Here is a 20,677-nt window from a genome sequence, read left to right on the forward strand (position 1 = left end):
GTCAGCTTTTAAAGCATTCCACCTGGCAAAGCTCCATGGCATGGCCTTTAACTGTCTGGCTCGTGAGAACTGGAGATAGCCTCCGAACTAACAGTACTACTTTTAATCAACAGGAATAGTTGTTGTTGGGTAATATGAATAATTCCCTCACCCTTGCTCCTGAGGGCTGAGCATGACACTTCTGTAGCATCCCCAGCCCTTCTTCACTTGGGAAGCAAGTGACAGGGACCAGGAGTTGCACTGTACATGGCAGAGTTTGGCACTGAGACCACTGGGCTAACCAAGCGCAAATTATAACTGAAAACAGCATAATAGATTAATATAATAGCTAAATTATATGCAGTTAATAATAATGCACATGTTTATATAATAAAAGAAGAAAATATATGGGATTGTCCAATACTTTCAAACCACTAATGTAACTACAGTAAAAGCTATGTTATCCATCACAATATGTCCCTGCTGCTTCTAAGCAGAGATGCAGCTAGGCAGCTCTGCGCGCTGACTCCACTCCATCCCAGGCCAATGGGAGTTGCAGGGGCGGCGCCTGGAGGTGGAAGCAGCGCGCAGAGCCACCTACCTGTACCTCTGCTTAGGAACAGCAGGGACATGTTGCTGCTTGTGGGGAGCCACCCGAGGTGAGCACTGCCCGGATCCAGCACCCAAACTCCCTACCAGAATTCGTGCCCTGCACCCACTTTCACGCCCCCGCCCTGAGCCCTCTTCCCCCATCCAAACTCCCTCCCTCTTAGTTAACCGGAGTTTTTGACTTACCAGTGCATTTCCCCAACATGCCGATAACAAAGCTTTTACTGTATTAGATTCTGAAGGGGTTTTTTTTGTTTTGTTTTGTTTTTAAATGGAGCATATACATATGCTTTACAAAATTTTACATTCCAGATTTCTATGAAGTCTAGATCTTTATACTATCAAATGTAGACATCCCTGGTTTATAGTATGCCAGTTGATTTGTTTTTCATCATATGTATCTCTATATATCTATCAGTACAGAGATCTGGTGGGGCACAATACATATGAATGAGTGTGAGGCGCTATCCTGCTCCTTTCATAAAAGATGCATCCACTCAAACAGCAGTAGGTTCACCAAAGATGTAACTTGTAAAAACGATGTGTGTCTGTCTATAATTTTTTATTCTAGTGTAAAAATTGCAGTGAGAGCCACTTTTGGTGAAAGAAATCTCTCTTTAAATGACCATTTAAAAATATTCCTCAGGGTTTCCAGCAAAATTGTGACATTTAAAATTAACCACTACTAGAGTATTGATTTTTGATGATTGCTTGGGTATCTGAATGTATGTACATCCTATATTTAGACACATTTTTGTTTAGATAGGGAAATAATATACATGTAATATGTTTTATTCATGACAGTAGAGATAGTTACAAAGACGTTTTCTTTTTCAAATATCTCCTTATTGCTTTTTCCTATCCTCAGGTCCATGTCCTTCTGTTTTGGAGTATCTGTCAGGGAAAGACAAAGAGAGAATCAGAGAAGCAAAACAGGCAGCTGAACAACAAATGAAAACACAAACTTTGCCTCGGCAATCCCTGAATATGTCATCTTCCTCAGATGGTGTTCATCACAAATGGCAAATGGCGTTCGGGGGGCAGTTAGCCACCCCTGGTTCTAGTGACTTCAAACCATTTGCAAAAAATCCAGAAAAACAAAAAAGATATGAAGATTATGTAGAGAGTCTTAAACAAGGACAAAAAGGTAAATAGCAAATGGTCATGAAACTCTTCTGCATTTTTTTATTTGGAAAAAGTTATTTCTGCAATTTTGATTAAGTATTTCATTTTAAGCTTCTCATAGGCTTGATTCCAGAATTCCATATATAGCACTTTTCCTTCTGTTTCCTGAGGCCCTAATCTTACAAACTTTAGGCACATAAGTAATCCCATTGACGTCAATAGGACTACACATTAATTTAAATGTTTGCAAGATTGGGGGCTTTGATCATACTCATCTTAGTTTCTCTGATCCCTCATAATATAGCTCACAACCTCACAGATGAGGGGTTTTCAACCTTTTTCTTTCTGAGGCCCACCCCAACATGCTATAAGAACTCCACGGCCCACCTGTGCCACAACAAATGGTTTTCTGCATATAAAAGCCAAGGCCGGTGCTAGGGGATAGGAAGCAGGGCAACTGCCCACCAAGCTACATTGCTCTGGCTTCAGCTTCTGCCCCAGGTGGTGGGGCTCAGGGCCCTGGGCTTCAACCCCATGCGGTGTCAGACTTCATCTCTCTGCCCTGGCTTGCAGAGAGTCTAACACTGGCCCTGCTTGGCAGACCCCCTGAAACCTGCTTGTGGCCCCCTGGGAGGCCCTGGACTTCTCGTTGAGAACAACTGTCATGGACCATACTGTGATCTTGCAGTTTTTTTTTTGTTTCCTTCTTGTTTACCTTCCAGCTCCATACCTTCAACCTGCTTTTAATACTCATCTCTCTTTTGTAATTAAGACCATATGTACTTTGGGTACAGGGGGACCATAGTAATGTTAATTTAGTCTGTCACCAGGAAGTATCCTTCATTCCCTACCCCCACACAACAGTTTCATGTTCCAGAATACCCATTGATGTAAAATATGATGATTTTCAATAGTTATTATTTTCAAGGATGGGTATTTTTGCTGTGCTCTCCAGGCCGCCTTGCTCCACTCTTCAGGTCCAGCTTAAAACCTTCCCCCCTGCTCCCCAAATATGCCAGGGAAATGGGGAGCTCGTAGTTGGCTTTATCAGTTAATATCCAGGGCTCCCTGTTCTTCAGTGGCTGTGCTGTTCTCTAGGAAAATCAGCTACCCAGCCTGTGCATCTGGGTTCCCCCCACTTTCCATCTGCAAACTGGGCTTCAGCTCTGCTGGGCTTCATGGATCAGTGTAGGGAGCAGGTACTGTAATCCAGTTGACTTGCATTTGGTGTGGAAAACTGGATAATGAGAGACAGATCTCAACAAGACAGGGAAACAGAAAACAAATGTCAGATGCCCAGTTGCAGCAAAAGGGCAATTCTGTGGCAAAAATGCTGTTTTTGAGGTATTTTTGAAAAAAGCCATATCTATGGAGTCCATGAGGTCTCTTACTAAGATGAAGGAAAGCCCGGAATCAGAAGTTGGTCCAATAAAAGATGTTACTTAACCCACCTTGTGTCTCTGAGATGGAGGCATGTTACTACTTTGGTTTTTTTATGTTATTTCAGGTGCATTTGGCTGTTCGTTGATGTTGAGCTCTGTCTTTGGACCGGTAGTTTATCTGCTTAGGACATAGATTGTTGCTTTGTATAAAATGGAACAACTTAAATGTAGTTATTAGTAGAACAGGATGAAAATGCAGGAAATCTTGAAATAATGTGGAAGGTCAAAAACCTCATATCAGAAGCTCGGCTTGGTATTGATTTTGTTCCTGTCTCTAGAAGCAAATATGAACCAAAATCTGTAAACAGGAAAGGATGATTTTTTTTTTGTAAAGCTACTTGGCATATCTGAATTTGCATTTATGAGCATGCACATTTTATGCATCCAAAAAGCCAATTTGAATACTCAAATGCAAATCTAAACTTTACTAGCAAGTTCACATATTGAGTTTTTTACCTTTACATTTCAAGCATTTTGTTGGAGTTGTGTGTGATGTTTTGTTTTCTATGGAGCAATTCATATTTTGTATATTCCAGTGTGCATTACAGAGCAGTGAGCTAGGTGTCAATGGTACAGTAATGGGTTAGGTAAATGAAGTAGCCACCATTCATTTGTCAAAGATTGTCATTCTGACACTATATTGGGCAATCATCTTTGGCTACTGAAGAATAGTGTATCCAGCAAGACACCCGGGGTTACCCCTATTCTTTATTTCTGACGTTTTTTTGGCATATTTATATTCAACTACATATTCATCAGACCTTTGTGGAGATGAGCTTGACTTCTGGCATTGTGTGAAAGAATCACAAAATGAGTTAAACGAACGTACAAGTGTATTTTATACTTAAAAGTAACTTTTAAGGGCTGCTAAGCATTTCTATCCTTTAACTTACAATAGATACACCAGAGAGTCATTCAGATCCAGGTATGACAGAATGGGAGCTAGGAAGGGAACGAGAGGAGTTCTTCCATGCAGCAGTGCTTTACAAATCCTCCAACTCAGTCCTGTCATCAAGATTTACTCGAGCCAAGCATGAAGATGACACCGACAAAGTGGAAGTTCCTCGAGACCAAGAGGTTCATGCTGTTAATAATCCTTTATTGTGATTACCTGTGTTAACACTCAGTAGCACAGTCCAATTTATTTAAAACATCATGGTAGAAGATAAATATAATAGTGTTCTGTTGCCTTAAGAAATCAAAAGGAAATATACAATACTGCTGGCACAGCAGTATTGTAAAGTATTTATCCTTTAAGTTCACTGAATGTTGACACCATTACCATAATAGCAGGCATTTTAAGAAGGTGATTATATTCTGTATATAATCAACATTTGAATTTTACAGATGGATATTGATGACAAAGAATCTGCAGTGAAGATGAAGATGTTTGGCAAGCTCACAAGAGATAAGTTTGAGTGGCATCCTGAGAAGCTACTGTGTAAAAGATTTAATGTTCCTGATCCCTACTCTGAGTAAGATGATTAATCAAATATCTTAATGCTTTCAAAAGAATTTTTTTAATTGTTCTGAAATGTATGTTTGTGTAATGTTTGGGGAACATGCCAGCTTGATATCTCTGAAGGCTGAAACCCTCTCTTTATCTTCAGAATAGATGCAACCCAGGTAGAACAGCAGGCAGGCTTCCTTCTGATAACTTGCCAATTTGCTTTTTACCTAAACTAGGAGGATCACCTCATTAGAGATACGTTGAATGGAAATAGGTGATCCCCCCCCAGAACATAGTGGATGCTCCTTTGTTAGGGTTTGTATTCATGGACTCTGCTTGTTTTGTGGATAATCTGAGACTTCATTTTCCAATGTTGTCCATCCATCCCATCATTAAAAACAACGATTGACAAATAATTTCATTTTTTCTCTAGTTCATCGATTGTTGGGTTACCCAAAGTGAAACGTGACAAGTATTCTGTATTCAATTTCTTAACTCTACCGGAGTCTACCACAACAACTATAACTCAAACAACAAATGAAAAAATACAACAGAATATCAATCCTAACAGTAAGTGGGTCAGCATTTTATTAGTGTAATCCCAGTAATTAATAATTTAAAAAACATTGATGTACTCGTCATGGAATGTATAATACCAAGATGCAATTTCCTTAAAAATAAAAGGGAACTGTTTGAAAACTCAGAGCTACATATATAAGGCCAGAGCAGTTGAAATCAGTGGAGTTATACTGATTTATAGCACTGAGAATCTGGCCAATAGAGAGCTTCTAGTTTTAAGATTTTTTATTTTTAAAATATAGGCAGTAATGGTAAAGCAAGTATTAGTAAATAATTGACCTGACCATGACATGCTGTAGTAGTTAATATAAAGCTAATTAACCATGCTGCTTGGGATCTTGTACCATTTTTTTTTAGAGCCAAAGAAACCATCAAGATGGGATGTATCTGACAAAGAGAAGAAGAAAAAGGATTCTATTAGTGAGTTCATAAGTCTTGCTAGATCAAAAGTTGATATTCAGCAGCAACAACCAGAATCAGTAATAGAAGACAGAAGTAGAACAAATGAACCCCTTCCCAATAAGGTATATGATCTCCAAAGGTTTGACATTTTCAGTAACATTCATGCTATTGCATATTGCTCTTCTCTTTGTTGATCTTGTTTTGAAATGCCTTTCCTTGTGCATGGAAAGAGTCAGTATTAGCAACTCATGCTAAGGTAGAAAAGACATGTCTGTACTTGAGGCCAAATTATGCCCTCCACCTGTGGGAAAGAAAGCTGCTTTTCCACAATATGTCTCCTATGGAAGCTCCTCTACTGGGGCTCTGCAAGCACTGGGTTCCTCAAATGGAGAGGCTGCAGGCCCACGGCAGATCTTGCTGCTCTGCAGTGTCATATATTCACAAATGTACACTATGGGCTCTAAATTACTCAGGTTCCCATACTGTGAACTTAAGCTTCCATCCCCATGAAAGATGAGCAGTGGGAGGCGGGGTCCTGGTCACCATAGTTCCTGCAGCAGCATGTTGTCAAGAAGATGAGGAAACCAGGAGGCAGTGTGAAGGCACCAGTTGACTATAAGTGGCACTGCATTTATCTTGGGAGTTCCATGAGTTCTTTGGCCTGAATCTCCCTATTGTGTGCAGTGGGAGGAAAAACACCAATTTTCCCCCCTGCTAAGACAGAAAATGGGGAAAAAATTCTGCAACAGTAAACTATTAAATTTTTAGTCTTCTGCATGGGGAAACATATACATTGATGGGGAATCTGGGATATTGCCATGACAGTATTTAGCATTGAAATGCTTTGTATTTTTATTCACATCATTTTGCCCTAGAATTTCCTACATAAAGCACATAATTTTAATATCAGTGGTTCTCAGCCTGTGGTCATGTGCTGCTGGTGGTACATGAAGAGCTGGCTGATCTCAGGGTGTTGGCAGTCTTTGTTTCAGTAAGACAGCTGAAAACAGATCTCTCATAAGCAAGTCGGTGTAGTTGCCACAGGAATATGTGATAATGAGTTTGAGGAAAGGTTGTGTCCATTTCTAGAAGTTGGAGGGGAAGTAGTCCAAACAATGGGGAGGTGGGGGGAACCTCAATCCTTGCTTTCTATGGAGAAATGTATAGTTCAGATGAAGGAAAACACTTGTACTTCTAATTCTTGCTGTTTTACTGAAGAAGCAAAACAGTAATCTGATGTACATGAAACTCTGCAGGCATGTAGATCTTGATACGAAGTAGGAAATTTATTTTGTTTGAGTACTATCTGCGATAGAGAGCAGTGTGATTCTATTACATGTGGGGACAAATTGTGGAGACCTTCTGTAGCTCCAACCATGAGAAATTACAGGGGTTAACAAAAAGAGCACAAATTGGGTAGTTATCATAAATAACAATACCCCTTTTGCTTCTGCAGTTTTAGCAGATATGCTGGTGGAGGCCATTTGAAAATTTGGCCCTAACAGTGAAATTTGTTAAGGGTTATCAGTTTTTTTTTTTTTTTTTTTTTTTAGGTTAGCAGGATAGTTCTTTTGTTTGCATTAACTAACATTGGTTGACTCACACACTTGACCTTGATTTTATTGTGAATGGACTTGGGGGCTTGAACAAGGCACATTTAATAAAGGGGTCGGGGGGAATTTACTCTTTGGAAAGGGTATGCAAGCCTCTCTGTGGTCCACGTAAGGACTGTGGGGGGAGCTAGGTTGCAGACAGAATCACCCTACAGTCTTTGTAATCCCTAAGTGTTCTGCACAGTCTAGAAGAAGTTGGTGCAATTCATGGTGAGCAAAGGGAAACATGAGATCTGTGCTTACAGGAATTGTATGACTATAGCTCATACATAGAGGACACAAGGATTGCAAGTATAGTCTGGGATTATGGCTGTAGAGGCTGTGATGCCTTCCAGCAGATGGGTAGGTTTAATTCCATCTACTACACCCACTGATTTTCCTGCACAAAGTTCACTTTTCTCTGCTTTGTACAGGGACGGATACATATTATTCTGAGGAAGATGATAGATTTGCTTGTTGTGAACTTAAGCTAAGGAAAAAGTATCTAGAGTCTATTGACTTAAAAATAAAGTGTTAATATTTTATATTCTTTCAAGTGAGCTGTTCTGGCCTGTGTGAAAAAGGCACAGGATGCAGTGTCCTGTATTGGAAAGTGACTTAATTTAGCAGTATCTGAGCTGTACTACTGTGCATCAACATTGTCAAGTTTATAGACTTCAGATTTACTGTAAAATTTGGTAATTTTAAAATGGAAAATACCATTAAAAGTGTCACAATATTTTATCTTAATGGAGAGACACTTCTTTCCTCTGTCAGGGTTTAAATTTTTTTCCTTATGGGCACTGTTATGCAGGCAGTTAATGAAAGCACAGATCAAGAAAAAGAAGAAGAAAGCAGACCATCTATGGACTTATTTAAAGCCATCTTTGCCAGTTCCTCAGATGAAAAATCATCCTCATCTGAGGAAGATAGTGATGAAGAGGCACATCAGACACCTTCTTCTGTGCCAAACTCAGAAAGTACAAAGCCTGCTAATCTACCAGATACCTCCTCAGCTGATGTACAAGGTAATAGTTAACAGTTTGTTCAGTTTCATGAAGTTCTAGTAATTTTATAATAAATTAAAACATTATGAGCCTAGTAGAAAAATGCTTTACACCAGTCTTACACTGGTGTAACTACACTGTTCTCAATAGAGTAACATCAGTGTAAAACTGGAGTAATGAAATGCTGAATTAAGTGCTCGCTATTTAAATATTATCTACATAGCCATAGGCCAATAACAGTTTTTACAGATACACTGTCAGATGCATTTGTTTGCTAAACAGAGTGAGGGATGAGGACAAATCCTGTATTACTCTGTAAAGAGAGCCCCAAAATTGGGTGATTTTATACACCTGTAATAAGGTGTATGATATATGATAAAGTATATATATTTAATGATGAAATTTTGACCAGACTGGAAATAAGTAGAATTTGCATTTATTTGAAAAAGGAATTTCCTTTCTGTATTTTGATATCATTTAATATAATATTGAAATGGATTTTTAAATAGTATAGTAATATAGCTGTATCTCATCAGTTTTCACTATCGGTCTACAAAGCAAATAAAGTCACGGGGCGGGGGGAAAGCAGTCTTGTTCTATTATTTAGCAAGATTTAATAGCAGAGTATTATAGGGAGTTGTCATACTAGAAATTAAAGTAACAATGTACTAGAATACATTTAATAGTTTAGTAGGAAATATTAGTAAGCAAAATAACATTTATTTTGACATTTAGGGATGATGTATCTTTAATTTTTAAATTGACTTTTGTGTGCTTACTTACCAACTAGAAAAAAAGGCAATATGCAGTGGCTCTCCCAGTAATTAGTGCCAGTTAATCTAATTAGTGCAAATGGCAGATGGAGTAATAAATTCCTAAATAAAAATAAGCTAATGCCCCCCATTCAAATGTAAAGTAGCCTTATTTCATAGTAAAAATACCAATGTATATATACTTTTTAATGGAGAAACTTTTCAAACTGCTAGGTCTAAAATCACCTTTTAGGTTATTATCATATCTTCAATACTGGAATTTTGCATAATTCTTGAAAAATTTGCAAGGGGGAATTGTTTTTTGCCCTTAAGTTATAGATTATTTTGTTAATATTTATACTTGTGTTGCCTGCCATTTTTAATTTTAATTTAAAAATCAGTAGCACTGTGATCAAATATTTGGTGATCCCAGCCAGTGCAACCAATCTTTGAAATGCACAGGAGGGTGCAAAAGGAAAAGGCATCAACTTCTCTTTGTTGATATAGATTTTTTTAAAAGTTAAGAAGGTTGTGTACAAAAAAAAAGCTTAAGAAATCATATATTTATGTAACTGAAGTCCTTTTTAAAGAATTTATGTAATTATTGGGGGCTTCTGAGGATCTCTTTAATAAAAAAAGAAAAGGGTGAGAATCACCTTCTGCTTTGAAAAACTAGTAAGTGCAAAATCTAAACAAGGATGCAAAATCCATTAACTTGTCTTTATTTGATATTTCCTTTTTAATGGAATATATTCTCATCGGTCTTGGGTATGGGAAGTACTTTTTCCTTTTAAGTTACCCATATGTTTGTTTTTCTAGAATGTATGGCTGTTACAAATGAGCCTGACCGTGTGCCACCTCTTTTGAAGGAGAAGCTGGATAAGGAAGAAGAATTTGGACCGAGGTTGCCTCCAGTTTTCTTTTCTAGTAAGTACTGAAGATTCTAAATTTTTACACTGAAAATGTATGTTGTTTGCAGTTATTTTATTTATGCTCCCCCAAATATCTTCAAAGTTACCTCCCTATCTACCTTCAAATCCCCTTCTCAAAACTCTCCTTTGTCATGATGCCTACAAAAATCTGGTGTGCTGAGACCACTGCCTATCATGCTAACCAATATTGTTTTATTACTTCCTGGTAGTCCCTGGTCTCTCTGCCTTCATCTGTTGTCTCTTGTCTTTTATAGTTAGAGCCCTGCAAATCTGTGGATATCTGCTTTATATCCGTGGATATTGGATGCAGATATCTGCGGACCATTTTTGCAGATCGCAGATCAGATGCAGACATAGGTGCTTTCGCACCCCCTGGCTTGAAGTGGTTTCCATTATATACAGGGTTTACAGTTTGGTTCAATGGCTCTCAGTACCCGCCACTATAAAAATTGTTCCAGCACTCCTGGATGTGGCTACAAATTTTGTATGCACGCAGGGCTCTAAATATAGGATCTTAAAGGTGGGGAAGCAGCTGTCTGCAGCTCATAGCCTACGAAGCTGCTTCTCCACCTTCCAGAGCCTATATCCCCCCCACCCATTTACTTACTTTGCAGAAGCAGCTGCCTTCCTCTCTAACTGACCTGACACAGCAATTTGAAGTTGGGAGAGGTTTCCTAAATATCTTGGATGCTTAAACCGTAGCGATAGGAATATGGTGAATTTTGCTGCCTGTCTTGATCTAACACCTCCCCTTTCTCTATATACGTGGGGGAAAGGGATATAGGCTGCTTCCCCACCTTCCAGATCCTATATTCCCTCTCCTCAGTATACAGAGAAAGGAGAGGAAAGATCAGAAGCAGCTGTCTGCAGCTCATAGCCAAAGAGGATCTGGAAGGCGGGGAAGCAGCCTCAGAGGCTGAGCTGCAGACAGATGCTTCCCTACCTTTGAGACCCAATATACCAGGGGTTGGCAGCCTTCGGCTCATCAGGGTAATCAGATGGCGGGATGTGAGACATTTAGTTTACATTGACCGTCCGCAGGCACGCCCCCCCGCCAGCTCCCAGTGGCCGTGGTTTGCCGTTCCGGTCAATGGGATCTGTGGGAAACAGCAGCCAGCATGTCCCTACACAGAGCTCTACTTGATTGTAAGCCCCTCAGGGTAGGAACCATCTTTTTGTTCCGTGTTTGTACAGTGCCTAGCACAATGAGGTCCTGGTCTTATGACTAGGGTTCCTAGGTGCTACAGTAATGTAGATGAGGATAATTTCATTTTTTTTATACTGTTTGTATTTGAGAGGGCAATTTATTGACTGGTTTTTGATCTGCAATTAGGTACTATGCAGAGATAGATATACAAGTGAATGTTACACCAGCTTAAAGCCTACAGTTGTTAAGCAGCTGTCCCCATGCAAGTAGAAGGTATTTTTGGTACAGAGATATTATTGGTCAATAAATGTGTATGTTTGTGTATTAGTGTATATATATACACATACATACATTTAATCTGGCTGTAAAATTGTGTTCAAGTCACTAAAAATCAGAACTCATGTGTAGTTACTGTCTTTTCTCTACCCAGAATCAGACCTTACAGATCTTTCAGTAGAAGAACATATGCTGCTGCTATTTCCTCTTGAATGTTGAACGGACAGGGTTTTTGTTGTTGTTTTTAATCCCATTTGTTTAACCACGTTCAACAGATTTAGAGTGAATAACAAGGCATTGTTACTTCATCTGTGGAAATTTTTGCGCACAGATTAAAGATACTGTATGTGTTCTTATGTCATATAATTTCAATTCAGATCCAGGTCCCTTTCTTGGAAACTATCAGAGCACTGGGGTCCTTCATTCTTCCCTCCAGCCCCCCATACACCTGTGTAAATTAAAGTGATATCGTCAAAAGCTTTGATCCTACATTGGGATTCACTAGCACAGACTTTTGTGCTTGTTAAGATTCCCACTGATTTCACTGGGGCTCTGCACAGACTCAAGAGTCAGTGCTAACAGATCCTGATGCAAAATCGGGGCCAAGGTTGGCATGATGGTTTTTTTATCTCTGATTACAAAGGTATGTCTATGGAGTAGAGAAGTTTCAAATGAATTGGAATTGGGAGTCCCAAATCCCTTATGTAGCTTTGGAAATCTCAGCCCGAATATTAGGGAATTTAAATTTTTGTGTAGTTTAATATTGTGTTTGTCTTTTACTTGGTAATGCATTTATTTCTCTATATTTGATTTTTGCTTTAGACACTACTCAGAAGCATGAGCCAGTACCACTAGCAAGTTCTCTTGAAGCCAATCAGAAAGAGAAACCTAAAAAGAACAAAGAAAAACACAAGGCTAAGAGAGAGCACAAACACAAAAAGGAAAAGGTGACCAACTTAAATAAATTGGTTCTTTCTTTCTTTGGACTGATTTCCTCAGTCAAGTGAAAACTACCATGATATATGCTAGATTATGGAAAACAGAAATAGAGTTGGGCTGCGTGGACACCCTCCCTTAGGGTACATCCATACTACCCGCCCGGGTCGGCGGGTAGCGATCGACTTCTCGGAGTTCGATATATCGCGTCTCATCTAGACGCGATATATTGAACTCCGAACGCGCTCCCATCGACTCCGGAACTCCACCACCGCGAACGGCGGTGGCGGAGTCGACGGGGGAGCCGCGGACTTCGATCCCGCACCATGAGGACGGGTAAGTACTTCGAACTAAGGTACTTCGAGTTCAGCTACGCAATTCGCGTAGCTGAACTTGCGTACCTTAGTTCGAACTCCCCCCCAGTGTAGACCAGGCCTTAGACTCACTTAGCACTTCTAGCTTAGAACAGAAGATACATTGGCTGAACAGGGTGCTGCTTGTTCTTTATGTGCTTAGGGACCGTATGCATAGTTTGCTTAGATACTGCATAATGCTGTAGAAAACCATGATATAATATAATAATAAAGTTTCTAAATATATGTTAATTTAATTTATTTGGTCCTTGTCTCCTAAAGACCGTGGCTTGTATTATTTAAAGTTTACACAACTGAAGATGTGCAAGTACGGTTGTTACTGCTCTGCTCCAGTTAGCTTTGGAATTTACACTGAAATATGTTTCCTGTAATCCCAGTTGCTCTTTTTTAGTGACCTTCTGTTTTAATTTGACCAACTCTCTTTGTAAAATCAAAAAAAAAAAATACATGAATAGCAAACTCAACTATTTCTTTTTTTAACAGAAAAAGAAACATAAGAAGCACGGGCACAAAGGCAAACACAAGAATAAAAAATCAGAGAAAAACAGTAGCTCAGACACTGCTGAGAGCAGTGACAGCCTTAGTGACATAGAGGAGATCACAAATTTGTCATCCCAGGAACTTCTAAGAAGGTAAACAGATAATTTACCAAAATCTTGGTAACTCTGGCAGCAATAATGAGCCAGATCCTTGCTAGTGTAACTTGGTGTAGTTCCGCTGAAGTCAGTGGAACTACGCCAATTTAAATCAGCTGTGGATCTGGTACAATATGTTTGTGCCTAGAATACATCTTATTTTGCTAATCAAGTTCAGAAAAGATAATTTATCCTAGGCTTTTGGATCTAAATGTGCCAGATAAGAACTAGTTTTAAGATGAAGTGCTCCAGGGAAAAGAGCGTTGAGCAGCTAACTTTGCAAGCACTAGATAATGAAAGTTAATTTGGGTGAGATCTTGGTGTCATTGTAAATTACTAGAAATGGGAATAAATACTGAGTAGGTAAGAGAAGTGCAAATGGTGAGAAGTGTTGCCACTACATTTGTTCAGAAGACGTGGTTAAGGTTAACAAAATTTATCCCTCCCCTGATAACTATGGGGTATTGCCTGATAGATTTTTAGTATCCAAAATAAATGCTGTAATCTGGCTAAAATCCTTCATAGCTGAATGACCCAGCTCCAGCAGACCCAGGTTGCTGGGCTTATTTTGGTTCAGTCAGGGCTTGTCAATATCACACCGTTCACTGCTTGCTGGTTCTGTTCTTGTGAGATGGCAAGTTATTGAAGTTTTAAGAGCATTCTGTGCTTGAATAGAAGGTTACTGTAAGTCAGTAATCTGCTGGCTCACAAATATGGAGCAGGCAGGCAGAACTGAATAGACAGTGAGAAACTGCTTGAACCAAGTGCGCATTTGTTCAGCAAGCTGAAGTGAAGGTGGTAGGTCTAATTTTAGACAGCGTGCTCTTAAATATTTTATAAACCATAGACTTGAACAAACCAGTATTAAGCCCATGAACAGTAGAAGAGAACACTGACTTCATTCTCCTTTCAAAGTATGTTCCATACACTTCTAAAAAAACCAGCCAAATTAAACATAAGTAACTTCAGCTCCAAGCATGCTCTGGGTGGAGGAATCACTGCATCACACTCCAGTTAACCCCTCTGGCTGATTGAAGGAGTGGCTTCAACATGTTCTGCAGAGCAACCACATTGTCTTCCTTGATGTAGGAAACTCATTGTGGTATAGGACCTTAGTGGGACAAGGGAATATAAATAGGAAAACTAGGCATTCCAAAGGACTATTCCCATCCCTCCTTTGTTCATTAAAAAACAAGCAAACAAAAACCTGATGAGCGCAATTTAAAAATTATTTTTAAAAATTAAGCTTTGTTTCTGTATAACATTTTCTCTTTTTTTTTTTTTAAAAAGGGTACTTTTTAAGGGGCTTCCAAACAGGTAGCTCAAAATTTGCAGGCAGACCTGTCTTGTTTGTGAAAACTGACATGTTGGAGGTTCTTAGAAGATTTGCCAATTTTGTTTTATTAAAAGGGCAAAAACACATTATGGTTAAATTCAGATTGAGGATTTGAGAAACCTTTTCATTCTTGTTAAAGTGATTAAATGTCCCTGGTGGTGGTGTGTATAACTATTAAATATGGCCTTTTTTTCCAGACTGAAACATCTTCCTGCAATGAAGCAGTAACTTGCTTTCTTCAATACTGTATTACTTTTGGTCTGAAACTTTGATCTCCTCCATGATGGAAGATCAGTAATGTATAGATTGCACTGTAAATGTTGTATTTATGCTGAATATATGTTTGAAATCATAAATGTATACATTTGTTTTGTGATATTTTACCATTTTAAACTATATGAATTGTGGAATGTTGGAAAGATCTTTCTATTTTTTTTTTTAACTGCTAGCATGCATTATCAAAAGTAATAGTTCAGGCTTTACATTTAATTAATGTGAGAGCTATCTGTAGCAAGCATGGATGTGTATGAGAGTAGGATTTCTCCTTTACACCCCAATGTTCTACTTAAAAGGTAGGCTCAAAACGGTGAATTCTTGGTTATTTTGAGGAACCCATTATAGTTTGGTTGGAGCTACCTTTAATTTAAACGAGACTTTAGATATTTTAATAAACTGTATATTACAAATGGTATTTCTGGTGTGTTAAATCATTGTGTGAAAGTTCTTAAAATATTATATACAAGAATATAAGTCAATGCTGAAAGAAGTGAAGCTAGAAAGTTAAAAAGGCATAATTTACATGAAAACAAGTCATTCTGTGTCTCATGTAGATATTCAGAATACAGAATTTCTCTGTATTTTTAAATGTGTTAATCTGCTTTTCAGACTTTTTCTGTCTTAGTATTTTATATATTATCCATCACCATAGTATGGCTTTTTCAATAAATTAACAAATGGCATGATGCATGTTAAAATAGCATTACAGCACTGGATTATCTTGAACACTACCTACATAAAAAATTTCATCATCAGTATCGGCATTATTCTACATTCATGTTTATATTTAACACAAACATTATGTTGAAAAACCCAAAGATTCTTCAAAATTTTCTTGCTTGCTCTGAGTACAAACCTGTGCTATATTGTACACTTAAAAGGAGGTTAAAATTTCATTAAGTCCAAATAAGTTTGTAAAGTCCTATTACAATTACAGGGTTGTTTATGATGTGAACTATAAAATAATACTGAACCACATCACTGTCTCTGACCTCCTTGAATGGAACAAGCTGTTAAAACCAGCTCATCATGATTTATTATGAGACTAAAAGAATGTTCTCCATTTGCAATTGCTAACAAAAAAAAATCAAACAAGCTCAAGGTTGTAGATGATGTTGTATTGGGCTAGCTAAAAATAAAGTAAATTTTCAGCATTCAGTCTTTTTAATAGGTCATTGGATTTAGAGCAAGGTGGTATGGTGTTGATTTAGGTTTTGTAATTTAAATTTAGCAATTCAGAGGGAACTTTATAGAAAGGAGAAAAGTTAGTAACAAATGTGGATTTGGAATGCTGTCTGGATTACAAGAATGGGTAAATGAAGCAGCAGAATAAAAAAAAATTAACTAAAAAGTAACGTAAACTCCTAATTATAGTAAACAGATTTTTTTGGTACACTACCAGTAGTACAGTATTGTTATAAAAATCAGTGCCTCAAGATCTGCTTCTCTCAGAAGGGGGAAAAAATGGCTCCTATAAAATCAGACACCAATTCTCAATCCTTTCCATTTAGAATTACTTCTCACTTATTATTTTAAAAAATTAAAAAGGCCATGAAGATAAACAGTCATTGTTTCTGTCTCTTTAATCCACCAGTGTGACACACAATTTCTTGGATTAGTATAATTTGACTGGATTAGAGAAAAATATAAACTTTTTCAATTTGTTTACCTGTACATTTGACAGCACTTTGTATAGTTACTTTCTCTGTATAGTCCGTTCCTAGTTTTGTTCATGTGGGTCTCTACATATAGAAATATAGGAGAAGAATATTTTAAGAGAAAGGAAAATCTGATTGCTATCGTAGAAAATTGACAGAAAGATTTAGGAGCAGGTGTGGTATTTGAAACTTTTTAAATGTCTTTAAAATTAATGAGTTTTCAAATTAACAGTGCCCCTTTAATTTCTTAAATCATTATATATCCAACTTGTTCTTGCAGAAGTACATCTTTGTAAATCAAAGAAGCTATTTTCAACAGTGCATTAGTAGAACAGGGATTTCAATCTTTCTTTTCCCTTGACCCCCAAACCAGCTTGTCCTGACTCCAACCCTGTAACCTTTTGTGGCCACACATTTCTAGTTAGTATATTGTAAAAATTTAACGGCAAATAAATGCTTCTGAATAAGGAGCAATGAGTATGCCCAACGATGAAAGGAGTTGCAAGATAAGAAGTGAAGGGAGCCTTGATGCATTTCCCTGTACCTCTTTCCTTATGTCTGCAGAAATTCCATTTAAAGAAGGCAAAGCAGCTCGCAGGGAGTTGTGAGCAGTGGGTCCTGGCAGCCAACTCCACTCTAAACAGCACTTTTCCAAAGTTGAGAGCACAGTGCAGGTGAGAGTATAAAAGGTGCAGTGGAGGCAGGGCAGAACAGCAATAAAAAGGGATGGAGTGAGCTTCCCTAGTCCTAGAGCAGTGTTTCCCAAACTTGGAACACCGCTTGTGTAGGGAAAGCCCCTGGCAGGCCGGGCCAGCTTGTTTACCTGATGCATCTGCAGATCTGGCCAATTGTGGCTCCCACAGGCCAACGAGGGCCGCTGGAAGCGGCGTGGGCCACTCCAGGTCAATGGGGGCTGCTGGAAGCGGCAGTCAGTATGTCCCTCGGCCCATGCCGCTTCCAGCAGCCCCCATTGGCCTGGAGCGGCAAACCGTGGCCAGTGGGAGCCGCGATCAGCCAGAACTGTGGACGGCGCAGGTAAACAAACTGGCCTGGCCCGCCAGGGGCTTTCCCTACATAAGTGGCATACCAAGCTTGGGAAACAGTGTCCTAGAGGAAGCCACTTACCAAGTAGGCTGAAGCCCTTTTAGGAGGGGGAGATCTTGGGCAACATCCAGGTGTAGCCTGCATTGAGGTTGTGATCCTGTTATTGAGAAATTAGAATAGATGATGGTGTGATGAAAGAACGTTATTGGACTGAATTTGGGATGTTACATGCCCTACCCAAGAGGTGAGGACAAGTGAATTATGCAGCGATCCTAAATTTATGCCAACAAAGCTTCTAGGCCCCATGCTCCATGTAATCATTTTTTTTGTGTATCTTCATCTAAATACTCCCCACTTTAAAATATATATATTTATTTAGAAGTTATTTACAAGGATAGCACCGTTTAGTGCTTGCGGCTGTAACGCCTGATGCTTGTAGTTACCGTGGCCAACAGTACAGCTCTTGAATATGTGAGCGGCTCAAGCCCAGGGCTCCAGCCAGGCAGCAAGCACCCAGGTGCGTATGTGGGAACCCTTCGCCCTGTAAGGTTTGACTTTACAGCTAGAGCCGAGATGGTGAGCTCCAGGCCGTTTAGAGGCCCCTTGACAGCCTGGTTTGCGCCCCCCCCCCCCGGCGCCGCCAGCCCGTATCCAGCTGCCCTGACTATCAGCCCCAGGTCACAGCTGCACTGCGCTGACTGCACGCGGGACGGCCGGGCGGGCTGCGGCGCTGCTGTTGGCTGCGTGGGAGAGTCGAAGCCGGTGCCCTGCGGGCTGGGGCCAGCAGCCGCTGCTGAGGGTCAGAGGCCGGGCGGGGCGAGAAGCGGCCCGTGGTGTCCTGGCTGTGGGTTAATTGCGTCAGTGTTGGGGAGGCGCCGGGATCCCCGCGAGGCGCGGGCGCGCGAGCGGTACCCGCTGCCGGCTCTCGCAGAGGCAGCGTGACCGCTAGGGGCTCCCGTGAGCGGCGGTTACCTCAGAGCCGGGGCGATGGCCGGGGCCAGCGGCGGGGGGGACCCGCTGGCGTTGGAGGAGCCTCCCCAGCCCAGGCCCTCCCAGCCGGAGAGCCGCTTAGGCGGCCAGGACAGGCTCGCGCAGGTGGGGGCGGGAAGCGGACGGCTTCCTGCCCGGGGGAAGGCGGTGCCGTGGCTGAGAGACCGGGAGGGACGGGGGCCGGCCGCCCAGAGGGCTCCCAGGGGTGGGGGTGGGTGAGAGGCGGGGGGAGAGTGTCAGTGTCTGGGGGTGTGTGTGACAGCTGGGGGCGGGGTGTCTGCGGGGAGGTGGGTAAGGGCAGGGTGAGTGAGAGACGGGATGTGTGTGTCTCAGTGCCTGAGGCAGGGATATGAGAGAGCCAGGAGAGGCAGGTCTGGGGGGCGGGGGAGAGAGGGTATCTCAGTGCCTCAGGAGTTGGGGAGAATCAGTAGGAGCACTACTGGGATGAGCTGCAGACTGCCCTGTTCATATAGGGCCAATACATGCCAGAGGCTGCTGGTTGGGGACAGCTGGGACTAGATATTTTCTTCCACCACCTTCCCCTATCCGTGGAAAGTATCGCCAACCTAACCCCTCTTTGCTACCAGCAGGCTGCCCATGTGCTCCTTTAAGGGTTCTTTTATTCCCAAGAGATCAGCCCACACAGCCAGGTCAATGTATAATTCAGTTTTTACCCAATAATCACACTGTTGCCAATCCTTTAGTATCTAATATCTAAAGGTAAGAGAGAAGAAGGGGGCAGAGTTAAAATGGTTAAGGAAGATAAATATATATGCTATCTTCAAAGTTTTTATATCAGGTTTGAAGCAGTGATATTACAGACTGCTGGTTTGTAAAGACTCTGGTAACTTCCAAAAGACTGGAAGGTCCTTAGTCCATTGGTTGGAATGCTCCTTTTAGTGTAAGTCCATAGTCCAAAGATCAGAGCAGGGGTTTTTATACCTCCTCCCATGTGGAAGGAACTTTTCTCAGTTTTAGTTTGTGGAAAATTACAGGCACAAGATGGAGTCCAGGATCACATACAGAGGCAGATTAAGGTTTCCTGGGGTCCTGGGCCAGAGCAAGTGGGGGGCCCCTCCCCACCCCTTCCACTTGTGGTCCTGTCCCTGTTCCTCCCCCCTCCACATGTGACCCTGCCCATGGGCCCATCCCTTTCTGCCCGTTCCCCCAGGGCCCCACCCCTATTCCACTCAGGGTCTCCCCATTCTGCTCTTCCACCACTGTGGCCCCAAAACCAGATAAGCTCTCTGAGAACTCCAGTCCTGGGGCTGCAGCAGAAGTCCTGATGCTGGGACTTTCCTCACCCCTGCTCCTGGCTGCTGATGGGGTTGGTGGGCTCTGGGGGTTTCCCCCACTGCCTCCCCCGGTGCTGCTTCCTGGGAGCAGGGTCAGGGCAGTGGGGCTTTTCCCACCGTCTGGGGCTCCGGGGCCCTTGGGCATGGGCACCAGAGCCCCAGTGGCTAATCCACCATTGGTCACATGCCCTTGCGTGCTTCGATGACTCATAGGAATGGCTATTACCCATGTTCTGGCTAAAGTGTCCACAGAAAGGCTCATGGGATGGGGACAAGCTTCATCTGTGGCTCATTAAGAGTTAACTGTTCCTTAATAGGCCATCAACACATTTGAAATACAGTCAATATTCTTGCATCTGAAGAAGTGGGTATTCACCCACGAAAGCTCATGCTGCAGAACGTCTGTTAGTCTATAAGGTGCCACAGGATTCTTTGTTGCTTTTACAGATCCAGACTAACACGGCTACCCCTCTGATACTAGTCAATATTCATACTTTTAGATGCAAAGATGATACTTGCAAACAAACAGGATAATCATATTTGATAGATTATAACTTTTCCATTGATACCTTACATGACATACTTTATATGTTTCCTGCAGTTGTCTAACAGTGGCAATATTAATTATATAAATGGTCATATTTCAGTCATACAGCATACACAAGGTACTTCAAGAATCAAAATAGATTTTTTTGAAACTTAAAGAAGAGCAAGATCATTGTCATGTACAAACAGGTGCTTAAAAAAAGTATTGCTGTGATCTGCCAAATCAACTGCAATCTAATAACAGAGAAAGATGAGTGTGAATGCTCTCAAACAGCAGGAACTAAAATATTTTAAT

The 20,677-nt window shown here is 40.8% G+C and overlaps 2 protein-coding genes and 1 long non-coding RNA gene across 6 annotated transcripts in view; 2 read left to right on the forward strand and 1 right to left on the reverse strand.

Moving 5' to 3' along the window:
• Positions 1–15,869, forward strand: part of GPATCH1 (G-patch domain containing 1) — a 28,687-nt gene extending 12,818 nt beyond the window's left edge. The window contains exons 11-20 of one of the 2 annotated variants that reach the window (XM_039503436.1): positions 1,457–1,735; positions 4,054–4,232; positions 4,503–4,630; positions 5,039–5,175; positions 5,542–5,708; positions 7,993–8,206; positions 9,757–9,864; positions 12,115–12,239; positions 13,086–13,234; positions 14,771–15,869. In XM_039503436.1, coding sequence (XP_039359370.1) covers positions 1,457–1,735; positions 4,054–4,232; positions 4,503–4,630; positions 5,039–5,175; positions 5,542–5,708; positions 7,993–8,206; positions 9,757–9,864; positions 12,115–12,239; positions 13,086–13,234; positions 14,771–14,801 — 1,517 coding nt within the window. In that variant the 3' untranslated portion in view covers positions 14,802–15,869. Of the gene's footprint in view, positions 1–1,456; positions 1,736–4,053; positions 4,233–4,502; positions 4,631–5,038; positions 5,176–5,541; positions 5,709–7,992; positions 8,207–9,756; positions 9,865–12,114; positions 12,240–13,085; positions 13,235–14,770 lie in introns of those variants that run through there. The other variant, XM_039503437.1, reaches the window with a different exon arrangement.
• On the reverse strand, positions 1,365–18,732 carry LOC120384566. Of its 2 annotated transcripts, none has more exons than XR_005588953.1 (3): positions 18,524–18,732; positions 16,519–16,591; positions 1,365–1,482 (listed from the first exon to the last, which is right to left on the reverse strand). It is a non-coding gene; the product is annotated as an uncharacterized LOC120384566 (long non-coding RNA). The 2 variants fall into 2 exon arrangements; XR_005588952.1 differs by lacking the exon at positions 18,524–18,732 and adding an exon at positions 17,995–18,420.
• WDR88 (WD repeat domain 88) overlaps positions 18,471–20,677 on the forward strand; it is a 30,365-nt gene continuing 28,158 nt past the window's right edge. Inside the window, exon 1 of one of the 2 annotated variants that reach the window (XM_039503438.1) lies at positions 18,471–18,646. In XM_039503438.1, coding sequence (XP_039359372.1) covers positions 18,539–18,646 — 108 coding nt within the window. In that variant the 5' untranslated portion in view covers positions 18,471–18,538. The remainder of the gene's footprint in view (positions 18,647–20,677) is intronic. The other variant, XM_039503439.1, reaches the window with a different exon arrangement.

This window comes from Mauremys reevesii, linkage group 16 (assembly GCF_016161935.1).
Source record: "Mauremys reevesii isolate NIE-2019 linkage group 16, ASM1616193v1, whole genome shotgun sequence".
Lineage (NCBI taxonomy): Eukaryota > Metazoa > Chordata > Testudines > Geoemydidae > Mauremys > Mauremys reevesii.